Source organism: Denticeps clupeoides, unplaced genomic scaffold (assembly GCF_900700375.1).
Source record: "Denticeps clupeoides unplaced genomic scaffold, fDenClu1.1, whole genome shotgun sequence".
In the NCBI taxonomy this organism is placed as follows: Eukaryota; Metazoa; Chordata; class Actinopteri; order Clupeiformes; family Denticipitidae; genus Denticeps; species Denticeps clupeoides.
In genome coordinates this window covers 16,571-38,593 of record NW_021629692.1, presented here as the reverse complement: position 1 = coordinate 38,593, position 22,023 = coordinate 16,571, and the positions used below count along the sequence as shown (strand labels likewise).

Genomic DNA, 22,023 nt, shown 5'->3' with positions numbered 1-22,023 from the left:
AAATGTCACCCAGTTTTTTTTTTGTAGGACCAGCATTATTACTATGCTCTGATAATGTTAATTATTAATAGTTTAAATCAAATGCTTAAGAGTGAAATGAATTTGTTTTTATTTACTTTTACATTTATATAGTGAACATGGAAAAAAAATTCTCACAGAAATCAAAGCCGTGTTATAATTTAGCCTGTGATCCTCATCCTGACCAGACATTTTACACATTTTTGAACCGCCAAGCTACCACCGAGGTCACTGAGCAAAGTACCGTCCCCACACACTGCTCCCCGGGCGCACTGTTCACTAAGGTTGAGGGTTAAAAGGAGAGGACACATTTCACTGTATCGCCCTGTGCTGTGCTGCAGTGTTTCATTCCTGAAATGTGTTTTAAACATCACTCAGCACATTTTCTTCTGCTCCCTGAAATGTACTAAAAAGAGAAATATCTGGTTTGTTGGTTAATGTGGGTTTTATTGGCATGGACCTCACAATACGATACAATCCCGATACATGGGCCATGGTTAGATTGCATCACTATTTTTTAATTCTCTGAAAATGTAAAAACAGATATGGATGCATCATGTTACATTAATAATTAAGACAAAACAACAGCAACAGGCTGGTGTGGTACTTGTAGATTACTGAGCTGGAAAAAAAAAAAATAAAGTGCATATGCACACAGACACTCGTTATCGGTGAGCACTGTCAAAAGTCAAAATGATGTTAATAAAATGAAATATTGTTTAAAAAGAAACCTGGTGGTACAGCGCCATCTACAGGAGCGGAGGTCGTAGTTGCAAGCTGACTTACCGGCACCGATGTCACTAAGTAAAACACTCAACAGCCTAAATTTGCATGCGAAAAAAGCAATATTTGGTGACCCTGCAGCAATAAAATATCAGCATGTAAGGGTGATAGTAGCCTAGCTGGTAACACACTCACCTATGAACCAGAAGACCCAGGTTCAAACCCCACTTACTACCATCGTGTCCCTGAGCAAGACACTTAACCCTGAGTGTCTCCAGTGGGGGACTGTCCCTGTAACTATTGGTTGTAAGTCGCTCTGGATAAGGGCGTCTGGTAAATGCTGTAAATGTAAAATATTGTGATATTATGATGTATCGTTTTTTCCCCCCACCTCTAACTTTTACAGGGGTGACTTACTCAGACCTGGAGGATCTGGTGAAGAGAATGTGTACTGTTACACTACGAAGCTAAATGGACTAAATTTGTATAAAATATCACAGCAGACAGCAATTGACATAAGCTTGCTCATGTGTTTTGGTTGTGTCGCTCGCTTTATAATTTCTAATTTCAAAATCTGGGGTTGTGCCTCAAGATCTTTCCCTCAACCTGTCCTCCAGGGGTACCGTAGCATTCACATCTCTTATGGTAAAAAGACCTCAGCTATTTATATAGAAGGACCGCTCCCCTCCAACCTCTCGACAGTAGATGAGAGACATGATGCTCCACCTTCGGTACAGTATAAGAGGAAGCGCTTCTGAATTTTATAGTACCTGGCAGCCATTTCTTGACTTTGTTAAAAGGATGGAACCTGGGAATCTATTATAGGTTTATTTATGTTTCATCCTATCAGCCTTTATCGTTTTGTATTGTTCTTTGTTTGATTATTAAAAAAAAGAACAATAAAAAAAAAAAAAAACCTTGACCAAAAAATGAGAATGAATACTGTGTTCTTTCAGAGGAAAAACACTGGCGGCTCAGCTATGGAAATGTGGCTGATTAGAGGAATCCATCATGGAAGCAGAGGTGGCCGCATGATCTGACCTGCCCTGTCGGGGTCAGGTCAAAAATAACATTTGGGGATTGTGCCACTGTTGCCAGATCATGACAAAATCACCAGCTGCAAGTGAAAGTGAAGTGATTGTCATTGTCAAATTCCGTCCTCTGAATTTTGGGATTCAGACCGACAACCTTTTGAATCAATGGGTCCAGCTCCTTACCTGCTAGGCAACCACTGCCCAGGTGTCCGTGTAAAGTCAGAGACGGGCCTTGTTTTTGCTCCTGCAAGGCTTCGCACTGGCTAAAAATTACGATTTGATAAATCGCCGGTTCGAATCCCGATCTGCCAAGGTGCCACTGAGCAAAGCACCATCCCCACACACTACTCCCCGGGCACCTGTCATGGCCGCCCACTGCTCACTCAGGGTGATGGGTTAAATGCAGAGGACAAATTTCACTGTGTGCACCATGTGCTGTGCTGTTGTGTATCACATGTGACAATCAGTTCACTTTCACTTCACTCAGGGCCACAGGCACTGGAGCCCATCCTTGGACACCGGACGAACACGCATACCCGCGGTCAATTTAGATTTGCCAGTCCGCCTCGCCTACATGCCTTGGGACAACAGGGGGAAACACGCGCCGGACAGCGAGAGACTCACATTTACATTTACGGCATTTATCAGACGCCCTTATCCAGAGCGACTTAGTTACAGGGACAGCCCCCCCCCCCCCCCCCCCCCGGAGACACTCAGGGTTAAGTATTTTGCTTGGGGACACAATGGTAGTAAGTGGGATTTGAACCTGGGTCTTCTGGCTCATAGGCGAGTGTGTTAGGCTACTACCACCCATCTGACTCCACCCACCCAATGTCCGAGACGGGATTGTTCATCGGCCCTTTCTAGGTGACACAAGATCAAAAACGTGACAAAACGTGGTGCTGCTACCTCTGCGCCGACCTGGCAACCCCGGTGGTAGCGCGTCTCCAGCGCAGGTTTAGCGGAACGCGCCGCGATTGGTCGCTCCCATTGCGGGGGGGCGGGGCCAGCGTGGCAGTCGCAAACGCCCGTGTCCTCTCCTCGCGGAGCGCGGATCGCGGACGAGACGCCGACCTGCCGCCAGCATGACCACCAACATCCGGTACAAGAGCCGAAGCCTCAGATCCGGTAACGTCCGACGGCGGCGCGATTCGTCCCGAACGAATACAAAATGTAGACGCGTATGATCTGTAACATGTCGCTGTGTCTCTGGGCATCTCTCCCTGCTGCCACCTGCTCTCCCTCCCCGGATGGTGCGACGCTCGGCTGAATTACAGAGGACAGCGAGGTGAGGACACACACACACACACACACACACACACACACACACGCATCAGATCGCCCCTTAATGCAGGCTCGTATGCGTCGATGGTGCAGCAGGGTGTTCCTCGTGCCAGGAGCGCACCTGTGACGTCATGGAGTGTAACGGGAAGGATGGGGAGGGGGTGGCGGTTGAAATTCGCACCCCCTGTAACGCGGATAACGCGGCGACGCATGCGCGAAGCGCGTCTGTTGCGCAACGCTACAGCACCGGTACCCTGGGGATTCCGATTCCGCAGGGCGTCGTGCGTCACATGCATGAAGAGATGCGTGCATTTGCTTCATGTAATTGCATAAAGTGAACAAATTGAGTGTTTCTTTAAAAAAAAAAAAAAAAAAAGGTCTAGTGGTTTGTGAGATTGATAGTTTTTTATTTTCACTGTGATTGTCACATGATTCCATCCACGTGACCGGGAGCAACAAGGAGGTGAGGTAACGTGACTCCCATAAATTGGCAAGATGGCCACTGCCAGCTGCTCGGTCATTGATTGGCTTTTGTCAGTTCGACTCGGCTCTCGATCACCTCGTCCCCCTTCTCATCCCGGCCCTTCCCAAATCCTGTCCCTAACTTGAACGTCAAGTTAAAGTGAAGTGATTGTCACATGTGATACACAGCAGCACAGCACACAGTGCACACAGTGAAATTTGTCCTCTGCATTTAACCCATCACCCTTGGTGAGCAGTGGGCAGCCATGACAGGCGCCCGGGGAGCAGTGTGTGGGGACGGTGCTTTGCTCAGTGGCACCTCAGTGGCACCTTGGCGGATGAGGATTCGAACCGGCAACCTTCTGATTACGGGGCCGCTTCCTTAACCGCTAGGCCACCACTGCCCCCTAAACGTCCCCCAACATCGGTGGGGTGTTGTGGCTCACGCCGAAACACGTTCGCAGGTCAAACTTACCTGCCTCCTTTCGTCCAGTCGCACCGGGATTCCTCGTTCCTTCCAACACGCGCTCACGTTCCGGGACCGCGACAGTAAACATACAGATAATTACAGTGGAGGTAATGTTATCCAGGACGCCCGGGGGAGCAGCGTGTGGGGACGGTACCTTGATCATGGGGACCTCGTGGCACCTTGGTGGTCCGGGATACAGTTACAAACCTGGCCCATGTGAGAGATGATAATGCGTGCCATCATGGGTATCCAGTTCCATCCAGTTAATGGACCATCATGGCTATTTGGATGAGATGAGTTACTGGAATGTTGCACAGTTTTGGTTTTGAATGAACATACAAGGATGTGGAGGGCTGGTGGGGTCACGCACCTCCAGGAAGCCTGAAGCTGCGCTGCTGACCCTGGTGTAATGGAGATGTGTGTAATGGAGGCTGAATTGTTGGTGTCAGGGATCGGGGAGGAAGTCTGGTGTCCCCGGAGACACCATTGATGCACAGGATGAGAGTTGGTGTGTTGGTGATGTCGACAGAGGATTTCCACGCTCTTCTTCATCTTCACATCCCCTCTTTTCTTTCCTTCTCGCTTTCTTTCTCACGCGCGAGCATCACGCTGACATCCCATCAAAAGCACGCTGCAGAGCATCTCCCGCATGCTCACGCTCACAACGCTTTCCGGCCCTCCTCCTCGCTCGGGGAGTCTCTGAAACACACACCCACACACACCCGCCCTCACACACTCACACGCTGAGCCGCTTTTGAATGAAGTGGCCAATTTGGCACTCGCCTTCTGCGGTTCAAGGGTGCTCTGCGTCGTTGCTAATGGTTTCATTGTCTATGTGTGTGTGTGTGTGTGTGTGTGTGTGTGTATTCAGTGATTATATGTTTCACTACGTGTGATTCTGGTTAGAGACAGTTTTCAATGTGTGTGTGTGTCTGTACAGCTATGCGTTTATAGCTTAATGGAGACCTTTCGATTCTTTAAAAAAATCTAATTAAAAGCATTGAAAGAGTTTAGGGGCAGCAATTATGGACACAATAGAGCTAATTACACATTTATAATTCAGATATTACACATTTTTTATGTTAGGTCCTCACAAAGCTGGAAAAAAATATGTGTGTGCATGTGTTGCGTAATGCTTGTAGATGTGAGTGTATTTTTGCCTAGAAACAGCATCTCCTGTCCCATCCTCCGGTGAGGAACCCGTCCCTCTCTGGCATTCAGCGCTAATCTCTAAATGGGGCGGAAGAACTGGGCATCTGAGAAAGGGCACTTTGCTCTGCAGCCAGGGCGTCATATTTTGTTGTGGGCCTGTATGTTTAAGCGTGTGTTTGGGTGGTAGTCAGATCCATCTCCCTTCTCAGCACGGCTCGTAAACTCCCATCAACGAGCCTCAGTGTAAAGGCCACACAGTCACTGTCACTGTCAGACGGGGCCTTTGGTTCTGTGCCAGTGCAGTAGTGTTGCTGTGAGTTCGCTATGGTGTTTCTTTTAACGTGTGTGTGTGTGTTATTTTATTGTCTGCCCCAGCGGCTCATCTGCCTCTGGTGTGTTGAGACACATTACTGATGTCATGCTGGAGAAATGCTGGAATTGTCCGGTGACGTTTAGTCCGTCACATAAAGACTATAGTGTGTTCACATTGTGTGGTTAAGAGCAATGACTGTGTGTGTGTGTGTGTGTTTGTTTTTCCATCTTAGAAAGAATCTAACAACCTCACATTGATAATAGTAAAATCTATAAAAATTAAACATTCTTATCTATTATCAAGGTTTAAGGATATTACTCTGTAATAAATTACTATTTTACAGTTGTTACTATGTAACAAATGTATTATACACACATCTGGGTCTAGGCCAGTGTTTCTCAAAATAATGCTTAACTGTTTGTACAGCTAAAAGTACAGTTTGTTTAACTGTACTTTTAACATAAAGCACTACCAGCATCCCCATACATAATCTATAAACATACAGGCCTATCAGACACATGGGACACAATCAAATCACCATAAATAAATACCAGCACCGGACTCGGGTTTGCCACGTCGGATAAGATCATTCTACCTGTAAGAGAAAGCGTTTTCGCCCGGGGAGCAGTGTCTCTCAGACATATCGGCATGGTTGTCTGAGCGACACTTCCAACTGAACCTATCCAAAACCTGATCTTTCCGGGCAACAGCTCCCCTCAGCAAAACCTCTCAATTCAAATTGTCTCGCTACTGTTAACACCCACGGCGTCTGCAAAAAGCCTTGGAGTTTGGATTGACAGCAAACTGAGTCTGAACCATCACGTGGCTGCTATCCACCACGTGGATACCACCACCTTAAAGAAGCAGTTGAAAACCAACTTATTAAAAAAGAATTTCAGACGAGTCTAACACTTACATACACACATGCATACACACTGCACAAAATTTAAAGAATTCGTCCAGCACTTATCAATTCCCCAGCATGTTCTATTCTTGACAAGTTCGGCCTTATCAGGGCTCTTACTTTTGCAACTCAAGATCTGTAGAAACCAAATGAGAATTGCTGGTGTCTTCCTCCTGTAAGTTGCTTTGGATAAAATCGTCTGCTAAGTAAGGTAAAATAAAATAAAGTAAAGTGTGTGGGGACAGTATCTTGCTGAAGGGGATTTCAGTGGGACCTTGGCGGTACAGGATTTCGAGTCTGCTTCCTCACCCGCTAGGCCACCACTGCCCCTTACACTGACCACGTTTGAGTAATTTATTGTGTAAATTATTGCCATTCCGTGTCAAATAAGGAGGCACCACTAGATGGTGCTGCCTGATTGTGAATGCGCATATAGACCAAAACAAGCAAAAACACATGATTGCGGATTCTTAGAATTAAGGATTTTATGGCTTTTAGAACACCTGCTTCCATGCAGACTACATTAATCAACTGAATAAAACTTAAAATTTGTATTATTTCGTATAGTTTAAAGCTGTTTTTAATGCATCACTGTCTCAAAAACGTGACAGATATGATATCAACAAATGCCATGTGTTGGTGAAATGTCTTCAGTGAAAAACAAGTTTGCGTGACCAGATACCAGACCGTGCTGGGTTGATTTTTCAGTGTCCAGTGTTCAAGGTGGCTCCGGAGAGGGACAAAGCTAAATCACCCAGGAAACAGCAGGCCAGGGTTTATATGCGGCAAGACAATTACAAACCCACCCACTAATCCACACATACACACACACACACACACACACATGCATATATGGTGCATATGTGTCTTTGTGCAAGTGCACAGTCGGTGCCCCAGGTGGTGTGTGTGTGAGTGGCAGCTGGGTGGTGTATGTGAGAGTGAGTCTATTGTGTCTCATGGGGACATCTGTTCCATTCAACAAAACCTTCCAATACCCCCTCCCCTCTTCTCATCTCCTCTCTTCTCTTCCCTGCTCTCTTCTCTCTTGTAGATACCTATACTACACAGCTACACACACACACACACACAGACACACACACAGACACCTTTGAATAAGATAGAATAGGCAGTGCGGTCATAGTTAGAAAAGTTCTTGTAGTTCAAGTGAGTGTGATGAAAGTGAAACTGGACTAATGAGAGTTTTTGTTTATCCCGGAACTATAAATAAATGAGATTCTCCGTGAGATAATCTACTTTCCCCAGACACCCCCGTATGCTAGCTAAAAAGACCCCCTACCCCCACAGCAGCTGGAACCCGGACTGATTAGCATCCATTCTAAACCCCTCCCACACACACTCTCGCACACACATACATTATAGGGAGTCGATGTCATTGTGTGACGTCTTTATTATGTCTGTCATGGAATAACATAACTTTGAATGCATTAATATAATAACACACAGAGTCTATAATCTAAGATGATATGATTGCGAGGTATTAAAAATGATATTGAATTGTTAATAGAAAGCTGCCCTGAAAATGCGGATCTCCAAACTGCTCATACCTGATTATTCATGCACTCGAGTAAAGAACATGAACCTTGTGGGGACCTGTGAGCAGGGAACTTGGAACATCCGGGGCTTGATAGTAGTGCTCGGTAATGTTTGGTGATGCTATAATCAGACATGAACGTATATTTTCCATATTAAAATGCGACGTCTGGCTGTGTCCCAAGCTGGTTAATATAGTCCAGGGTGGTAGTAGCCTAGTGTGTAACACACTCGTAGAACTTTTGGAACCGTTTTTGGGAAATTTCTGGGGTAAAATATACTTGAATAATCCTGCATTGGAGCTGGTACAATTACAATAATTACAAAAACTTAAAGCACCAAAATTCTCTGTTATATAGAGGTAGTTACTTGCATGTAATTGCACCAGGTCCCCATGTGTCTGTGTCCCGGGGAATGAACAAGGGTTCTTTATACCCTTTAAGGTTTTTACACTCCTCCTCCCTTCCTGTCGCTCCTCCTCGGAGGAAGTTTACTCAGAGTCAGAGCAACTCCTCTACCTGCCCGGACAGGGAGCGAGGCGAGGCCAGGCCAGGCCGGGGGCGAGGGTGACGGGAATAAGGAATATTCCAGCCGGCTGCAGACGGGATTTCTGTGGCGCTGCCTGTGGTCGGGCATGGATGCAATTTTGCAGGAGAAGCTGGCGGAGAAACTGCTGAGCGTGAGAGGGAGGTCCACCCGGCAGAAGGTAGGGAGAGAGAGAGAGAGAGAGAGAGAGAGACGGACATGCCATGAGACTGTTTATTAATGAGCGTGTGTTTAAGCCTGGGTGAGTATTTTTTTATTTGTTCCATGCCGGCGTCCTGGTTGCGTCCCAGTTTTTCCATGTAAAATATGCCCCGTTGCTCTCTGGAGGGAGCGGATCTGCACTCTGTGTGTGCTGCCAGTGTGTACGGTCTTGGAGGACAGAGGGGGACAGTGTGTGCGTTTGCGTCTCAGGGTGAGACGGAAGCACGTATGACAACTCATGAGCGATGTTGGCAGCGAGGCCGCTGTCCCTGATTGCGGGGTTTTATGAAAAGACCCGTTGTGGGTGTCCGGCACACGGGGTTCTGGACAGTAATCTGGACTCATAGTGGATCTTGGCCAACACACACACACAAACACACACACGCAATCAAAACGATAATTTGTATTATCGGTTGTGTCTCTCTCTGTCTCTCTCAGGACAGACAGTATGTGGGATTTGCCACCCTCCCCAACCAGGTCCACAGGAAGTCGGTGAAAAAAGGCTTTGACTTCACTCTGATGGTCGCTGGTGAGTTGCGGACGCATGTCTCGACCCATTCTAACACACACACACACACACACACACACACACACACTCACACAAAGGAACATTTAATGTTATTGTCGCATACATTAGTATTAATAGAGTAAAATTCTTATGCTACGGTTGCACAGATAAATGATGTTCGTGACAACAGACAGTGCGAAACATCGCAAGACTATACACTTGACAAAGTTAAATGCATCAGAAGGAGGTTGTAGTGCAACTTGCGCTTGCGGTGTAAAGTACGCAAGTGTACAATATGGCCGTGAGAATTTATGAGGGCGGTGGTAGCCTAGTGGTTACCTTCTTGCTTGCGACCGCACATAACCCGCAATTAAGCCGAATGATCTGCTGACGTTGGCTGGCTATGGACCCACAATTCAGTTTGTGGGCTCGTGACGTCACTCCATGTGAAGCGGATGTGAAAACCCCTCTGTGGGTGATGGAGTCTCTATTCCATACTTTAAATCTGAAAAAATCACAATTAGTCATGTTTCATTCATGGGAAAATGTTTGTATTTTAAAAATGTGCTAAATAGCAGCACCCTTGCTGATAAAAGTGAAGTGATTGTCACTCCTGATGCACAGCAGCACAGCGCACGGTGCACACGGGGAAATTTGTCCTCTGTATTTATCCCATCACCCTTGGTGAGCAGTGGGCAGCCATGACAGGCGCCCCGGGAGCAGTGTGTGAGGACGGTGCTTTGCTCAGTGGCACCTTGGCGGATCGGGATTCGAACCGGCAACCTTCGGATTACGGGGCCGCTTCCTTAACCGCTAGGCCATCTGACATGGTTCCAGAGAGAATGTGGGAAAAAAACTACGGAATTCCCGACACCCGGTACTTTACTGGTGTGGACCACTGAGTAGGAATTGTTAAGAGATACGTGGAGGAATTTCATCTCTGACAAACATCTCCAGGCCCCAAACTGAACTGAATCTGTTCTTGTTCTAGCCATGTGGCGTTGTTCATGGTGTGTATCGTTGTTGTGTGTCGTGCTGGCGGTGTTTAGGTGAATCCGGTCTGGGAAAGTCCACTCTAGTGAACAGCCTGTTCCTCACCGACCTCTACAAGGACAGGAAGCTCCTGAACGCGGAGGGTAAGAGTCGGCTGATCTGCATGGAGATGTGTGATTTAGTGGGTGTGGTGCTGATTGGTGAGGCGGCAGTTTCTGAACCAGAAGACCCATGACAGGAAGTCATGGCCAGTTTACGGGTTTTGAACACGTACTTCCTGCTGTCTGGCAGAAGAGCAACGCCGTGACAAAAATTAAATGGACAAGTCCGTGTCCAACAGTCCCGCTATTTTTACATATTTGAGGGCAGTTGTCTTTAACACAATCATAATATCTGTGAAACACTGCAAATTATTCTAATTTAAACCTGAGAACATAAAACCTGACTTCACACTTTACACGAACTGCAAAAATTTAAACGCCACACAATACTGAGACCTTGGTACATCAGTATTATTACCACTGTAATAATGCTGCATCATCAGAGGAAATGTGACAATGTTTTACTTCATTGCCTAGTCTCTTCGTAGTCCCAGTACAAATTCAAATTCAAATTCAAATTCTATTTGTCACATACATAGTCATACACGGTATGATATGCAGTTTTTGCGACTACTACAGACCACAGTATTGCAAATGTTGCAAGTATACAATGAACCAATATGCAAATATTGCAAACATAACCAAATATTACACTTTTACATCTTTAACATAAAATATGTGTAACTGGTAGTGTGAAGGTGTGCAAATGAGTTAAAGACAATGTTTAAAGAAAAGAGAAAAAGAGCCATAAAAAAAGAGCAGTAAAGTAAAAAGCGCAGAGTGCAAAGTGATTTTGTGCAAAGTGATTTTGCACAAAATCACTCTGCGCTTTTTACTTTACTGCTGTATTGTTCCTTTAAGCACCGGCCCTGATGGGAGTGTGTTCCGTTCCCCGCCAGAGCGGATTAGTCAGACGGTGGAGATCACCAAGCATACGGTCGACATCGAGGAGAAGGGCGTGAAGCTGAAGCTCACCATCGTGGACACGCCCGGATTTGGGGACGCCGTCAACAACAACGAGTGGTGAGCGCTGATCCTGAGCCGTCCGCTCACGCCTTGTTGCTCACTAACCCCTTGCCGGCAGTGCGGATTAGGGAATGATGTGACGTTTTAGGGCTCACGTTTAATTTCTACTTTCGCACACCTTTGATCTTGTGTGTGTGTGTGTGTGTGTGTGTGTGTGTGTGCACCGCAGCTGGAAGCCTATCACGGACTACATTGATCAGCAGTTTGAGCAGTACTTCAGAGATGAGAGCGGACTCAACCGGAAGAACATTCTGGACAACCGTGTGCACTGCTGTCTGTACTTCATTCCGCCGTTTGGACATGGGTAAGTACACGCAATTTAAAACGTTTAAATAAATCCCCACGCCTGTCTCTGTAATAGTGTAGTCTTGCGAATTAATCACAATTACTTTGTTGCAAAAAGTACTATTGATTAGTTGCAGGTTTTTAATTGAGTCACAGTCCTAATGAACACACAGTGAACTCCTAGTAACATGATGCAATACGAACGTAGTTAGCCGGGGTCATGGGAGGGCGCACGTGACAGTTACAGACAGTTCGGAGGGCATGAGCTGTGGACTTAACATCATCTCCTGTCAGTTTAGGGTGGATGGAGGTGGACATAGCAGATTGAACACATAAAACATATATATATATATAATGCCTAAATGCTACGATGGCTTCTTTCTAAGGCAGAAAAAGGGAATGATGGCGGCTCACGGTGTCTGTGCAGGTTGAGGCCGGTGGACGTGGAGTTCATGAAGGCTCTCCACGAGAAGGTGAACATCATACCCCTCATCGCCAAAGCCGACTGCCTCACACCCAATGAGATCAAGAAGTTCAAAGACAGGGTAAAATATGGTGCTATGGCAATGTGATAACATGCGAGCATCTTACCCACTAGGCCACTACCGCCCCCTGTTGGTTGTGTTTATTTATTTTTGGGGCTTGAAACCACCAGTTGTATCTGGCAACTCTGCTTTTCAGGCCTGTTGTTGGAGAATCAAGTCAAAAAACAGGCTGAATTTGTGTTCTCTGAAAGCTCTGAAAGATCCCCTATTATGAACCGTTTTTTTTTTCCATATAGGTCTTAGTGGTCCCCTAATACTTTATCTGAATTCAGCCTTGGTTCAGAATTTCAGCCTCTTTGATCCAGTCGCACAACGAGATTTCCCAGGACGCCGCCGTTTCGGTGTCTGTAGCTTTAAATGCTAATGAGGAGGAGAGAAGCGGGACGAGTAGCAAAAGTTGAGGGTGCAATCGCACAAATGACATCGTCAACACCATTCACCAAACACAATGTTTGCTGCAGACAGGAAGTCGCGTCTGCTTTCTTCCAGAAAAAAGTTTACTAATCTCACGAGACCGTAACCGGAAAAATACATTTGTGTTCATTTTGACATCCAATCACCGAGAAATAATTCTCACTTGAGGAAGCCATGACGGTCGGTGTAGATAATGTTTTAGGGGAGCGGAGGGAAACTGTCTGGGTTGAAAAAGCATGAGAAACGTGAGGTAACCTTTCCCCTTATGATGTCATAAGGGGGACAAATTCCAGATCCGACCGTCTGAGCTGAGCAGAATGCCCAAAGCACTCTTTACACCTATCACCATTTCTAGCCACTTTAGGTCCCTAGACAGGCTGGGGGACTTCGTATTAATGTTTAATAATCTCTTTAAAGTGACATTTTCATAATAGGGGACCTTTAACCTTAGAAACAGTGAATTCTTCTTTTCACTTCTTCCTCCAAAATATGAATTTGCTCTTTTATTTACATAGCCTGTTAGTCGTTAATACTCAGTAATCCTAATCCTGCCCCTTCTGGCTCAGGTACGGGACGAAATCGAGAAGTTCGGAATCAAAGTTTACCAGTTCCCCGAGTGTGACTCTGACGAGGATGAGGAGTTTAAGCAGCTCGACAAACAGCTAAAGGTCAGGGGATAAAAAATTTTTTTGTACTATTTGACTTTTCACTTTAAACAGAACAGTGCTGAAATTACACTGCCCAACTAATAGTTTTGTGGCTTCTTCATTTAACCGGACAGACCCATTTAAAGGTGTAAAATTACAGGCTGTAGCTCATCGGATGGCATATGTAAACACGCTTGACCCCATGCTGGCTAGATATTATTTAGGTGTGACTCTTTTTTAACAACATGCAGCTTTCCAGAAAATGAGAATGAGAATGACCAGAGGTGACAAAAGACTCGGTAAAAACGTTGGAAAAGTATAAACTCGACAAAGGACAAAACAAAATGTCAAATTAAGAATAGAAAAAGAAAAGAATAGCATTTTCATTTAATATAGGATGAACATAGGATGTCAATTTGCCATATACACTTCAGGTAAAATAGTAAAACATTTATGGATGATGCACAGTAACATGAAAAACAGAATACAGCTCATATGATTTGAAATGTTTATTCATGTGTTAAATTGGCAAAAAAAAAAAAGTCTAGTAACATGAAAATATAATGCATCAGTTGTGCTAACGAAGTGCTGAAGGTTGTGAATTTGCATTACTGTAAGAGTCTCACAATTAGATTTGATTACAATTATCAATGCCTCGATTGTCCATTATGATACATCCCATCAATTTTTCTACATTATTTTTTCCAATACGTGAGTGAGTTGAGATTTAAGAATGTCTGAACCAGGCGTTTTTCTGCCGTTTGTGGTCAGGTGAGTGCGGACTGATTGCTGACTGTTTTTCTAAATGTACAGTATGGGTCAAAAGATGGACCCACCTTCTCATTCAATGTGTTTTCTTTATTTTCATGACTATTTACGTTGGTAGATTCTCACTGAAGGCATCAAAACTATGAATGAACACATGTGGAGTTATGTACTTAACAAAAAAAGGTGAAATAAGTGAAAACATGTTTTATATTCTAGTTTCTTTGCTCTGGTTACTGCTTTGCACACTCTTGGCATTCTCTCGATGAGCTTCAAGAGGTCGTCACCTGAAATGGTTCTCCCAAAGTTTTGAAGGAGTTCCCAGAGGTGTTTAGCACTTGTTGGTCCAGCTCACCCCAAACCATCTGGATTGGGTTCAGGTCCGGTGACTGTGGAGGCCACGTCTCCACTTTTTGTTAAGTACATAACTCCACATGTGTTCATTCATAGTTTTGATGCCTTCAGTGAGAATCTACCAACGTAAATGGTCATGAAAATAAAGAAAAACATGTGCTTCTGTACTGTACACAAATGTGTCCACTGTACACATTTGGCTGCACATTTGCATGGCATCAAATAAACGCTGCGTGCAACATTTTCTTGATATCAATTACTACCAATTACTACCCCAACGAGAGTTAAATAGCGATGAGCATTAAACAGCGTTAAGCAAACGCAAGTGAAACGCCAATCGAATGCTGCTACAAAGCAGTAATGCGTATGGCGTTATTTCTGAATGTCCGTGTGGACGAGGCCAAACTCCTACCCGGAGTGGCGCTGTACTCAGATCAGGCCGCCACAGTCACTACCAGCACTAACTTTTAACTCGCATTTTTACACCACCGCCAGAAAATCACCAAGCAACGTCATTATGATAAAAACGCACTGCACTGCATCGATGCAATATCGTCCACATCTGAATCACGATGCGTATCATGATTATGATATTAATTTAAACACCCCTAGTATTGTTCATGTATGATGTCTGTTGTTTACCTGGTTGTTAATGTGAGTGTGTGTGTGTGTTTGTGTTACAGGAATGCACTCCCTTCGCTGTGATTGGCAGTAACACCGTAGTGGAGGCGAGGGGACAGCGAGTACGCGGCCGCCTGTACCCGTGGGGCATTGTGGAAGGTTGCCACTTCTGTTATGTAACTGCTCGTTTGTTAAGAGGTTGACGGGAACGCGTTTGTTGCACGAGATGAAAAACGTTCCCCTGTGTGCCGCCTAGTGGAGAACGAGACGCACTGCGACTTCGTGAAGCTGCGCAACATGCTGATTCGCTCCCACATGCACGACCTGAAGGATGTGACTTGTGACGTCCACTATGAGAACTACAGAGCCCAGTGTATACAGGAGATGACAAGGTGTGTCTAAAATCGGAGTTGGGAATCGAGAGAAAGTGATGAATATTTCATCTTAATCTGTGCATCCTGGTGTGTTTCTTTCTGCGGCAGTAAACTGACGCAGGACAACCGCATGGACAGTCCCATCCCAATCCTGCCTCTCCCCACCCCTGATGTTGAAACGGAGAGGCTGATCAAGATGAAGGATGAAGAGGTACGAAGCCCCTGACCCGGCCTATTATATTAAATTATTAAATCTTAATCCCCACTGTCATCTGGGTTAATAATCCTAAATATCTAATCCTAAATATCACCAAGTGTATAGAGTTTTCAGGCCACAGCTGTGGTTGTCAGACCTTCCCTTGTTTGGTGAGATCATGAGAAGATCTCTGATGTGAAATTCAGATACGAACAGACATTTACATTTTACATTTACATTTATGGCATTTATCAGACACCCTTATCCAGAGCGACTTACAATCAGGATTTACAGGGACAGTCTCCCTTGAGCAACTTAAGGTTAAGTGTCTTGCTCAGGGACACAATGGTAGTAAGCGGGATTTGAACCTGGGTCTTCCGGTTCATAGGCGAGTGTGTTACCCACTAGGCTACTACCACCCATGGCAGACGCAGAATGTCTGCCATGGGATATTCTCCAGGGCCGCGTTTCCAACATTTTACTGTCGCGTTGAGTAACACGCTGCCGTCCTTCTACCCTGCAGCTGAAACGGATGCAGGAGATGCTGGAGAAGATGCAACAGCAGATTCACGAGAAAGACCAGTGACGCTGCGCACACGCCCCAACATAAAAAAGCAGCTTTTTCAGATCTTTTAAAGGCAGATCGTTCCAGAGGCTTTCATGCTTTCGCTGGTGGGTTGTCGTCATTTTTTCTGCCTGGTGGAAAGTCGTAAATGTCTTTTAATGTATTTGACTTTCTACTGGCCTAGTGCAACTAATATTAATATGTAATATGAATTATAATTTGACTGCTTTAACTCAGTGGCATCTAAATGTGTCTAATGTATATTTATGGTTGTTGTTTCTTTTTATATTGGTGCAGATATATTTGGTTGTTTTTATATTGAGTCGAAACTTGTTTAAGCGTAAATCCTAAAGCCATTTCTGTTCATGGCTGATCGGGGGGTTTCAGAATGTGCCCTTCTACTTGTTGAACTGAACATATGTGCGTACGTATGCGAGTGTGTGTGCGTTTTGTATGAGTTTATAAACCGAGCCTTGGCTTTTTAACGTGCTAATGCTAATGCGAATGTGAGAAATGACGGTACCAGTGACAATAAATGTTGGAGACCATTTCATCTGCTTCAGTTGAACTGATGAAACTCATTAAATTGGTAACGTGTTGAATTTAGACTTGCACCGAGGTCATGGTCTCAGGTTCGACCTTGTCCTCTGGCCATCGCTGCTCCTGTCATGGTCACTCTTGCCTTAGTCAGGCCTGATTGCGTCACCTACTGGCAATAAACTGTAAAATAAAAAATAAAAAACGCTCACTCCGAAGAGATCCTTCTTCTCAGCGGTACTCCCAACAATGCGACCGTCTCAAGGCCTGGTGAGGAGAAGCTGCTTGGATGACCAGTATGTGACACTGACATCTAGTGGCCGAAATGCAAAAGAGCTTCTCAAGTCATCCAATGGCGGGGAAATAAAGTAAGTAAAGGCACGAGGACCGACATAAAGGACAGCAATGTGACAGTCACAAAATAAGCAACAAATATTACTCAAAATACCCATTCATTAATATACATCTGAAGCTGATAAGAATGATTATAGCAAATATACTTGATCAATGTACACTGAATGTAGAGTCTTAGAGTGAAAAACCCTGCTGTGTGTGTGTGTGTGTGTGTTTTGGGGTTTTTATCAGTGAGTTCCAGCTGTGTGCTACGCAGTCACTTTATTCCAAACCTCAAACCAGCCACAGGCATACAAACACACACACACACACACACACACACACACACACACACACACACACACATACACGCTTTCATTACACTCCAGTCGGCAGCAAGGTAAGAAGCACTTATTTTATTTGTTGCCTGTGTAGTTTAGCGGCGCTTCATTCCAAACCCTTTAATGCCGTGCGCATCATATATGAGCCATGCATTTCCACTCAACTATCATGAGATATAAACTTAAAACACATACTGTACACTCGCTGATGCTTGTCTCATGCCTTTTGCGCTACAAATTCTCACATACGTCCGCTATAAAGGTAGATTTTGTGGTAAATCCCTCAATGGTCATTTGTTATTTTTTTTACTATGTTCCATGTTAAAAAAAAATACAGTGTTCTGATTAATCAGTTATGCAATTTACAGATTGAAATGTGATATTTACAACAAAAAATTACACTCAGAATTAATAAATTATGGATGGCTAAAAGGATGTTCAGTACTGAAGATGTTCTGCACTGTCTTGAAGGTAATTTCAGAGACACAGATGGACTCCCAATGCATGGCATGATGATGTTTGATATTGGCCGAAGTATCAAATATGATACAAGCTATATAAATACAAATTATAAATGAACTGTAAATTATCTTCATGCTGAGTTTTCAAGTTTCCAGCAGGGTGTGGACATTTTTGCAGTTAATATCTGCCTGTTTCCTTTTTTCTTTTTTCCACATTTTCTTGGTCCGTTCTATATCTGCTGGCCACAAGCCTGCCGAGTTTCCTTCATTTCCCCATCAACAGTTTCATGTTGCTCACAAGGCCTTCACTCGCTGCCTGGCATTATCTCTGAAACCGCAGCGCCATGAAACCCAAAGATAACAAATTTACTGAGTTTACTGGAGAGTAGTGTTGTACTCCTCAAAGGGCTGGAGGTGAAAAACAGTCCATCCTCTCCGAACAGTGTCGTTACGTCACGTCTCGGGGTTGGAATGAGAAGAAAACGGGATTTATTATACACACAACAAAGGAAACCCAAACCTGGCGCAAGGGCCGAAAAACGGAAAGAAACAGAAACGAACCGTGAGCCGTGTGACGGTAAGGACAAACGTGCAGTTCACGTTCTGCTGCATTCACCTTCCCTATCACAGGGCAGCTCTCCATGATGTTGTCAGGCTGATCGGTGCCAAGCAGTGACCAGCCGTGACGCATCATTCATTAATCGCCTCAATTCAAATGCAAACCGTCAGACGCATCTGTTTTAAAAACGTTAAACTATAACGTTTTTTCAACGGCGACACGGTCCACACACATCACACACATCGCATCAAAGTCGGCAAAGGGACGTCCAAAAATGTCTGCAAAGTCTGCAGTGGTAGTAGCCTAGTGGGTAACACATTCGCCTAGAAGACCCAGGTTCAAATCCCACTTACTACCATTGTGTCCCTGAGCAAGACACTTAACCCAGAGTGTCTCCAGGGGGGGACTGTCCCTGTAACTACTGATTGTAAGTCTCTCTGGATAAGGGCGTCTGGTAAATGCTCTAAATGTAAATGTAGGACAGTTATTTAATATGTCTAAAGCGTCTATAAAATAGCCCGCAATTACTCTTGGGTCACTACTTGTTTTGTAGGAATTCAGACAAAATATTTTACTTGAGAAGCCGTCGATACACCCATTAATGCACACACCAGAGGATTTGAACTGGTTATATGAATCATTGTATATTAATTAGGTCCCTTTGAGAAGTACTGTCTCTTGTGGAGATTCCGTTAATGCCCCTCAGAATGCAGCTCGGCTAATTTAGTTCTAACTTTCTCTGCACTTTGTGAAGATCCATCTATGACCACGCATTTTCCCCGAACCTTGCAATTGTTCCTGGATGAAGTCAATAACACGAAGCCTGTTCCGTTGGCTAAGACTGTTATTTCTCAGTATCATAAGTTTATGGAGATGTTAATGAATTTAGAGTGAATTATTTTAAAAAATTCTCCAGTTCAGGATACATTAGGGTCACCATACTTTGTTAAGTCACTAACTGTAGAGCAGTGTTCCAGCACTGTCTTACTAATGTTAATTTGTCGAATTCTCTAGAAGAAAAGTTATTTAAGAGTGTCAGTGAACATTTGAGAGCCAAATGTCCATTTTCTTCAATTAAAAAAAAAAACATTACATAGCCATATTCATAGACTCATATGAACATCTTACTGGTATATCACATCTCTTTCCCTTGACAAGGTCTGATAAAATGGTTATAGGAGAGGATTTCTGAGAATGTTATTTTCCATCAGGCCTCGTAACTATGACGAATCTGGGAGATTTTAAATGAGAGACTCATGGACAATATAATTGAAAAAAGAACATGAATTTGAATGACACTTTACAGCAACACCTTTTTTTCTCTACAGTTGATCTGAGTAATGTCTTGTCTAGCCCTAGTCTGTTAACCTCAAGTCTCGGTCTCGGTCCACTCAGGTTCTCTGTAATGTCTTTGTCTTGGTTTTGGCGGTCTGGACTACTGTCATGGCCGCCCACTGCTCACTCAGGGTGATGGGTTAAATGCAGAGGACAAGTGGGCAGCCATGACAGGCGCCCGGGGAGCAGCGTGTGGGGACGGTACCTTGATCAAGGGCACCTCGGTGGCACCTTGGCGGCTTGGGAGTTGAACTGGCAACCTTCTGATTACGCTGCCCCGCTGCACTCTATGTAGTGAACAGTGCAGAGTTTCAGACATTGTCTTCAGATTGTCTTCACCTCTGCCTCAGTGTTTGCATGCATGTGCAGGCGTGTCATAGTAGGGGGGGGGGCAAAGGTAAAAATGGCCGCCCAGGGTCTGATTGTTCATGCACAGAGTCCCTTGTGTGCGAAAGGGTTCGTCGAATGGCGTGTTTTTGTGTTGCAGGTTGCAAGCGTGATGGGTGGCGCCGGGGGGGCTTTTGTGACGTCCCTGCTCTTCTGCTCGGGGCTGATTGGAGCAGAGGCTCGGTGCCCTGCGCCATGCTACTGTAAGGAGGGCGTGGTCGACTGTAGCGGGCGGGGCCTCGCTACTGCCACCCTGCCCTCCGCTTTCCCCGGGGGAACCGTGGAGCTGCGTCTCCACGACAACCACCTGACGGCGCTTCCGGTGGGACTTCTGGAGTCGCTGAGCGGCCTGAGACGCGTTTCGTTGCATGGCAACCCGTGGTCATGTGACTGCGGGATACTCTATTTGCGAGGGTGGCTGGCCAAGCAAAGGAACGAGGGCCTGTTGAGGTGAGTGCAAATCGTTTTTTACATTTTGAGTTTGAAGGGGGAGCTCGGGTCAGTTCGTGATGCATCTTCTCAGGAATGTAAGCTGCAGTTCACCTCCAGCCCTGAGGGGGAGGCTGGTCGTGTATCTGGTGGAGGAAGATCTGCTGTCCACCTGTCGCTACTGGATCTGTGACCTGGCGCTGGCCTCTCAGATCAGCCTGGCCATCTTCGTCGTCGTACAGGTGCACGGGCGGCTATTTCTATATTTCCTTCTTTCGTTTTTTTAAACCTTTCGATGATGAAACCGTGTGGATTCCCCACAGGCGCTTCTTCTGGCCTCTGTCATTTTCTTCCTCCGTCGTTTCAACCGCCTGTGCAAGGAGGCAAGGCGAACGGCCGAGGAAAGCTTCACGGGTGACCATGCTTCCGGGGCCAATGAATACGTGATGCTGAAGGACAGGAACACGTGACAGGATGTGGCCATGGGTTGGTCCAGTAGGCCACGCACACGGCAGAAGTCAAGTTCACTTTCCCAACACATGGTAGTAAATCCTGCTAAAGTAGAACTCAAATCGAAGGAGGTTCGAGAAGACAAAATTCCAATATGCAAATCTCCAGACTGAGTGGAATATTCCGTATATACTGTGTTCTTTTGTACGCAACAAAAAATGACCAAACAAGCATGATGCAGTATTGCAAAGTTTATATTAATTGTAGTGTGAGAGTTGTTACGAACATAAACATAAAAACCCCACTTACCAATAAATCAGAGTATTGTGTTTTTTTTTTGCACTGCTTTTGCTGTGTTGGTATATTGATGGTTTGTGATCCGTAAATGATTTGTAATCAGATACATTCGTGCATGTTTGTCCTGCAATCCGCTCGTTCAACTAATGGCCATTCAATTTGTTTGTGTAAGATTCCCAAATCTTTGTGTAATGCTGCCATATTTCTCCAAATTTAACAAGTTTTCAGTAAATGTGTAAATGTGGCTCATGGGACACCTCTAGCTGCACACAAAAACAAAGTGAAAGTGAAGTGATTGTCACACGTGCACACAGAGAAATTTGTCCTCTGCATTTAACCCATCACCCTGAGTGAGCAGTGGGCAGCCATGACAGGCGCCCGGGGAGCAGTGTGTGGGGACGGTGCTTTGCTCAGTGGCACCTCAGTGGTACCTTGGCGGACCGGGATTCGAACCAGCAACCTTCTGATTACGGATCCGCTTCCTTAACCACTAGGCCACCACTGCCCCAAACAAATGATATTACATTGAGCATAATTACGCACACTATGAATTTTCTGCCCTTTATGATGCGACCACAGCGCTCCAGACTCGTGTGGTGTCGTTCGCGAACGACTCGTTCAAACGCACTGAGCTGAATCACTTTCTCGCGTGATCCCTTCGTTTCTCAGTTGAGTTGATTTGAATGAACGAATCACTCGGAGATTCACGCTCTCCTGAATCATTTTGCTCAGAGGGCGACCAAAACAGATTTAGTTTCCAGATAAAAAAAACCCCGAAGTTTGTTCGACTGGCAGTAATTAGCAGGCACTAGGCAGGAACAACGAAAGGAGATAGGGGTTCAA

General features: G+C 45.1%; 2 protein-coding genes across 4 annotated transcripts; both read left to right on the top strand.

Moving 5' to 3' along the window:
• Window positions 1-2,739: 2,739 nt before the first annotated feature.
• On the top strand, window positions 2,740-16,608 carry LOC114771734 (septin-5). 2 transcript variants are annotated; one of them, XM_028965071.1, is made up of 12 exons: window positions 2,740-2,903; window positions 3,053-3,063; window positions 9,096-9,186; window positions 10,215-10,301; window positions 11,159-11,282; window positions 11,455-11,589; window positions 11,998-12,115; window positions 13,096-13,197; window positions 14,979-15,075; window positions 15,173-15,308; window positions 15,399-15,501; window positions 16,010-16,608. In XM_028965071.1, exons 1-12 carry the CDS (start codon window positions 2,861-2,863, stop codon window positions 16,070-16,072), a joined length of 1,110 nt encoding a protein of 369 aa, XP_028820904.1. In that variant the 5' UTR covers window positions 2,740-2,860; the 3' UTR covers window positions 16,073-16,608. The 2 variants fall into 2 exon arrangements, with proteins under 2 accessions (XP_028820904.1, XP_028820903.1); XM_028965070.1 differs by lacking the exons at window positions 2,740-2,903; window positions 3,053-3,063 and adding an exon at window positions 8,414-8,616.
• A 625-nt stretch (window positions 16,609-17,233) lies between these two features.
• LOC114771735 (platelet glycoprotein Ib beta chain-like) lies at window positions 17,234-21,199 on the top strand. Of its 2 annotated transcripts, XM_028965073.1 has the most exons (5): window positions 17,281-17,321; window positions 17,974-18,300; window positions 20,105-20,454; window positions 20,528-20,675; window positions 20,757-21,199. In XM_028965073.1, the coding sequence occupies exons 3-5, from the start codon at window positions 20,117-20,119 to the stop codon at window positions 20,901-20,903; spliced, it is 633 nt and encodes a 210-aa protein (XP_028820906.1). In that variant the 5' UTR covers window positions 17,281-17,321; window positions 17,974-18,300; window positions 20,105-20,116; the 3' UTR covers window positions 20,904-21,199. The 2 variants fall into 2 exon arrangements, with proteins under 2 accessions (XP_028820905.1, XP_028820906.1); XM_028965072.1 differs by lacking the exon at window positions 17,974-18,300 and having other exon boundaries at window positions 17,234-17,321.
• The last annotated feature ends 824 nt before the right edge of the window (window positions 21,200-22,023 follow it).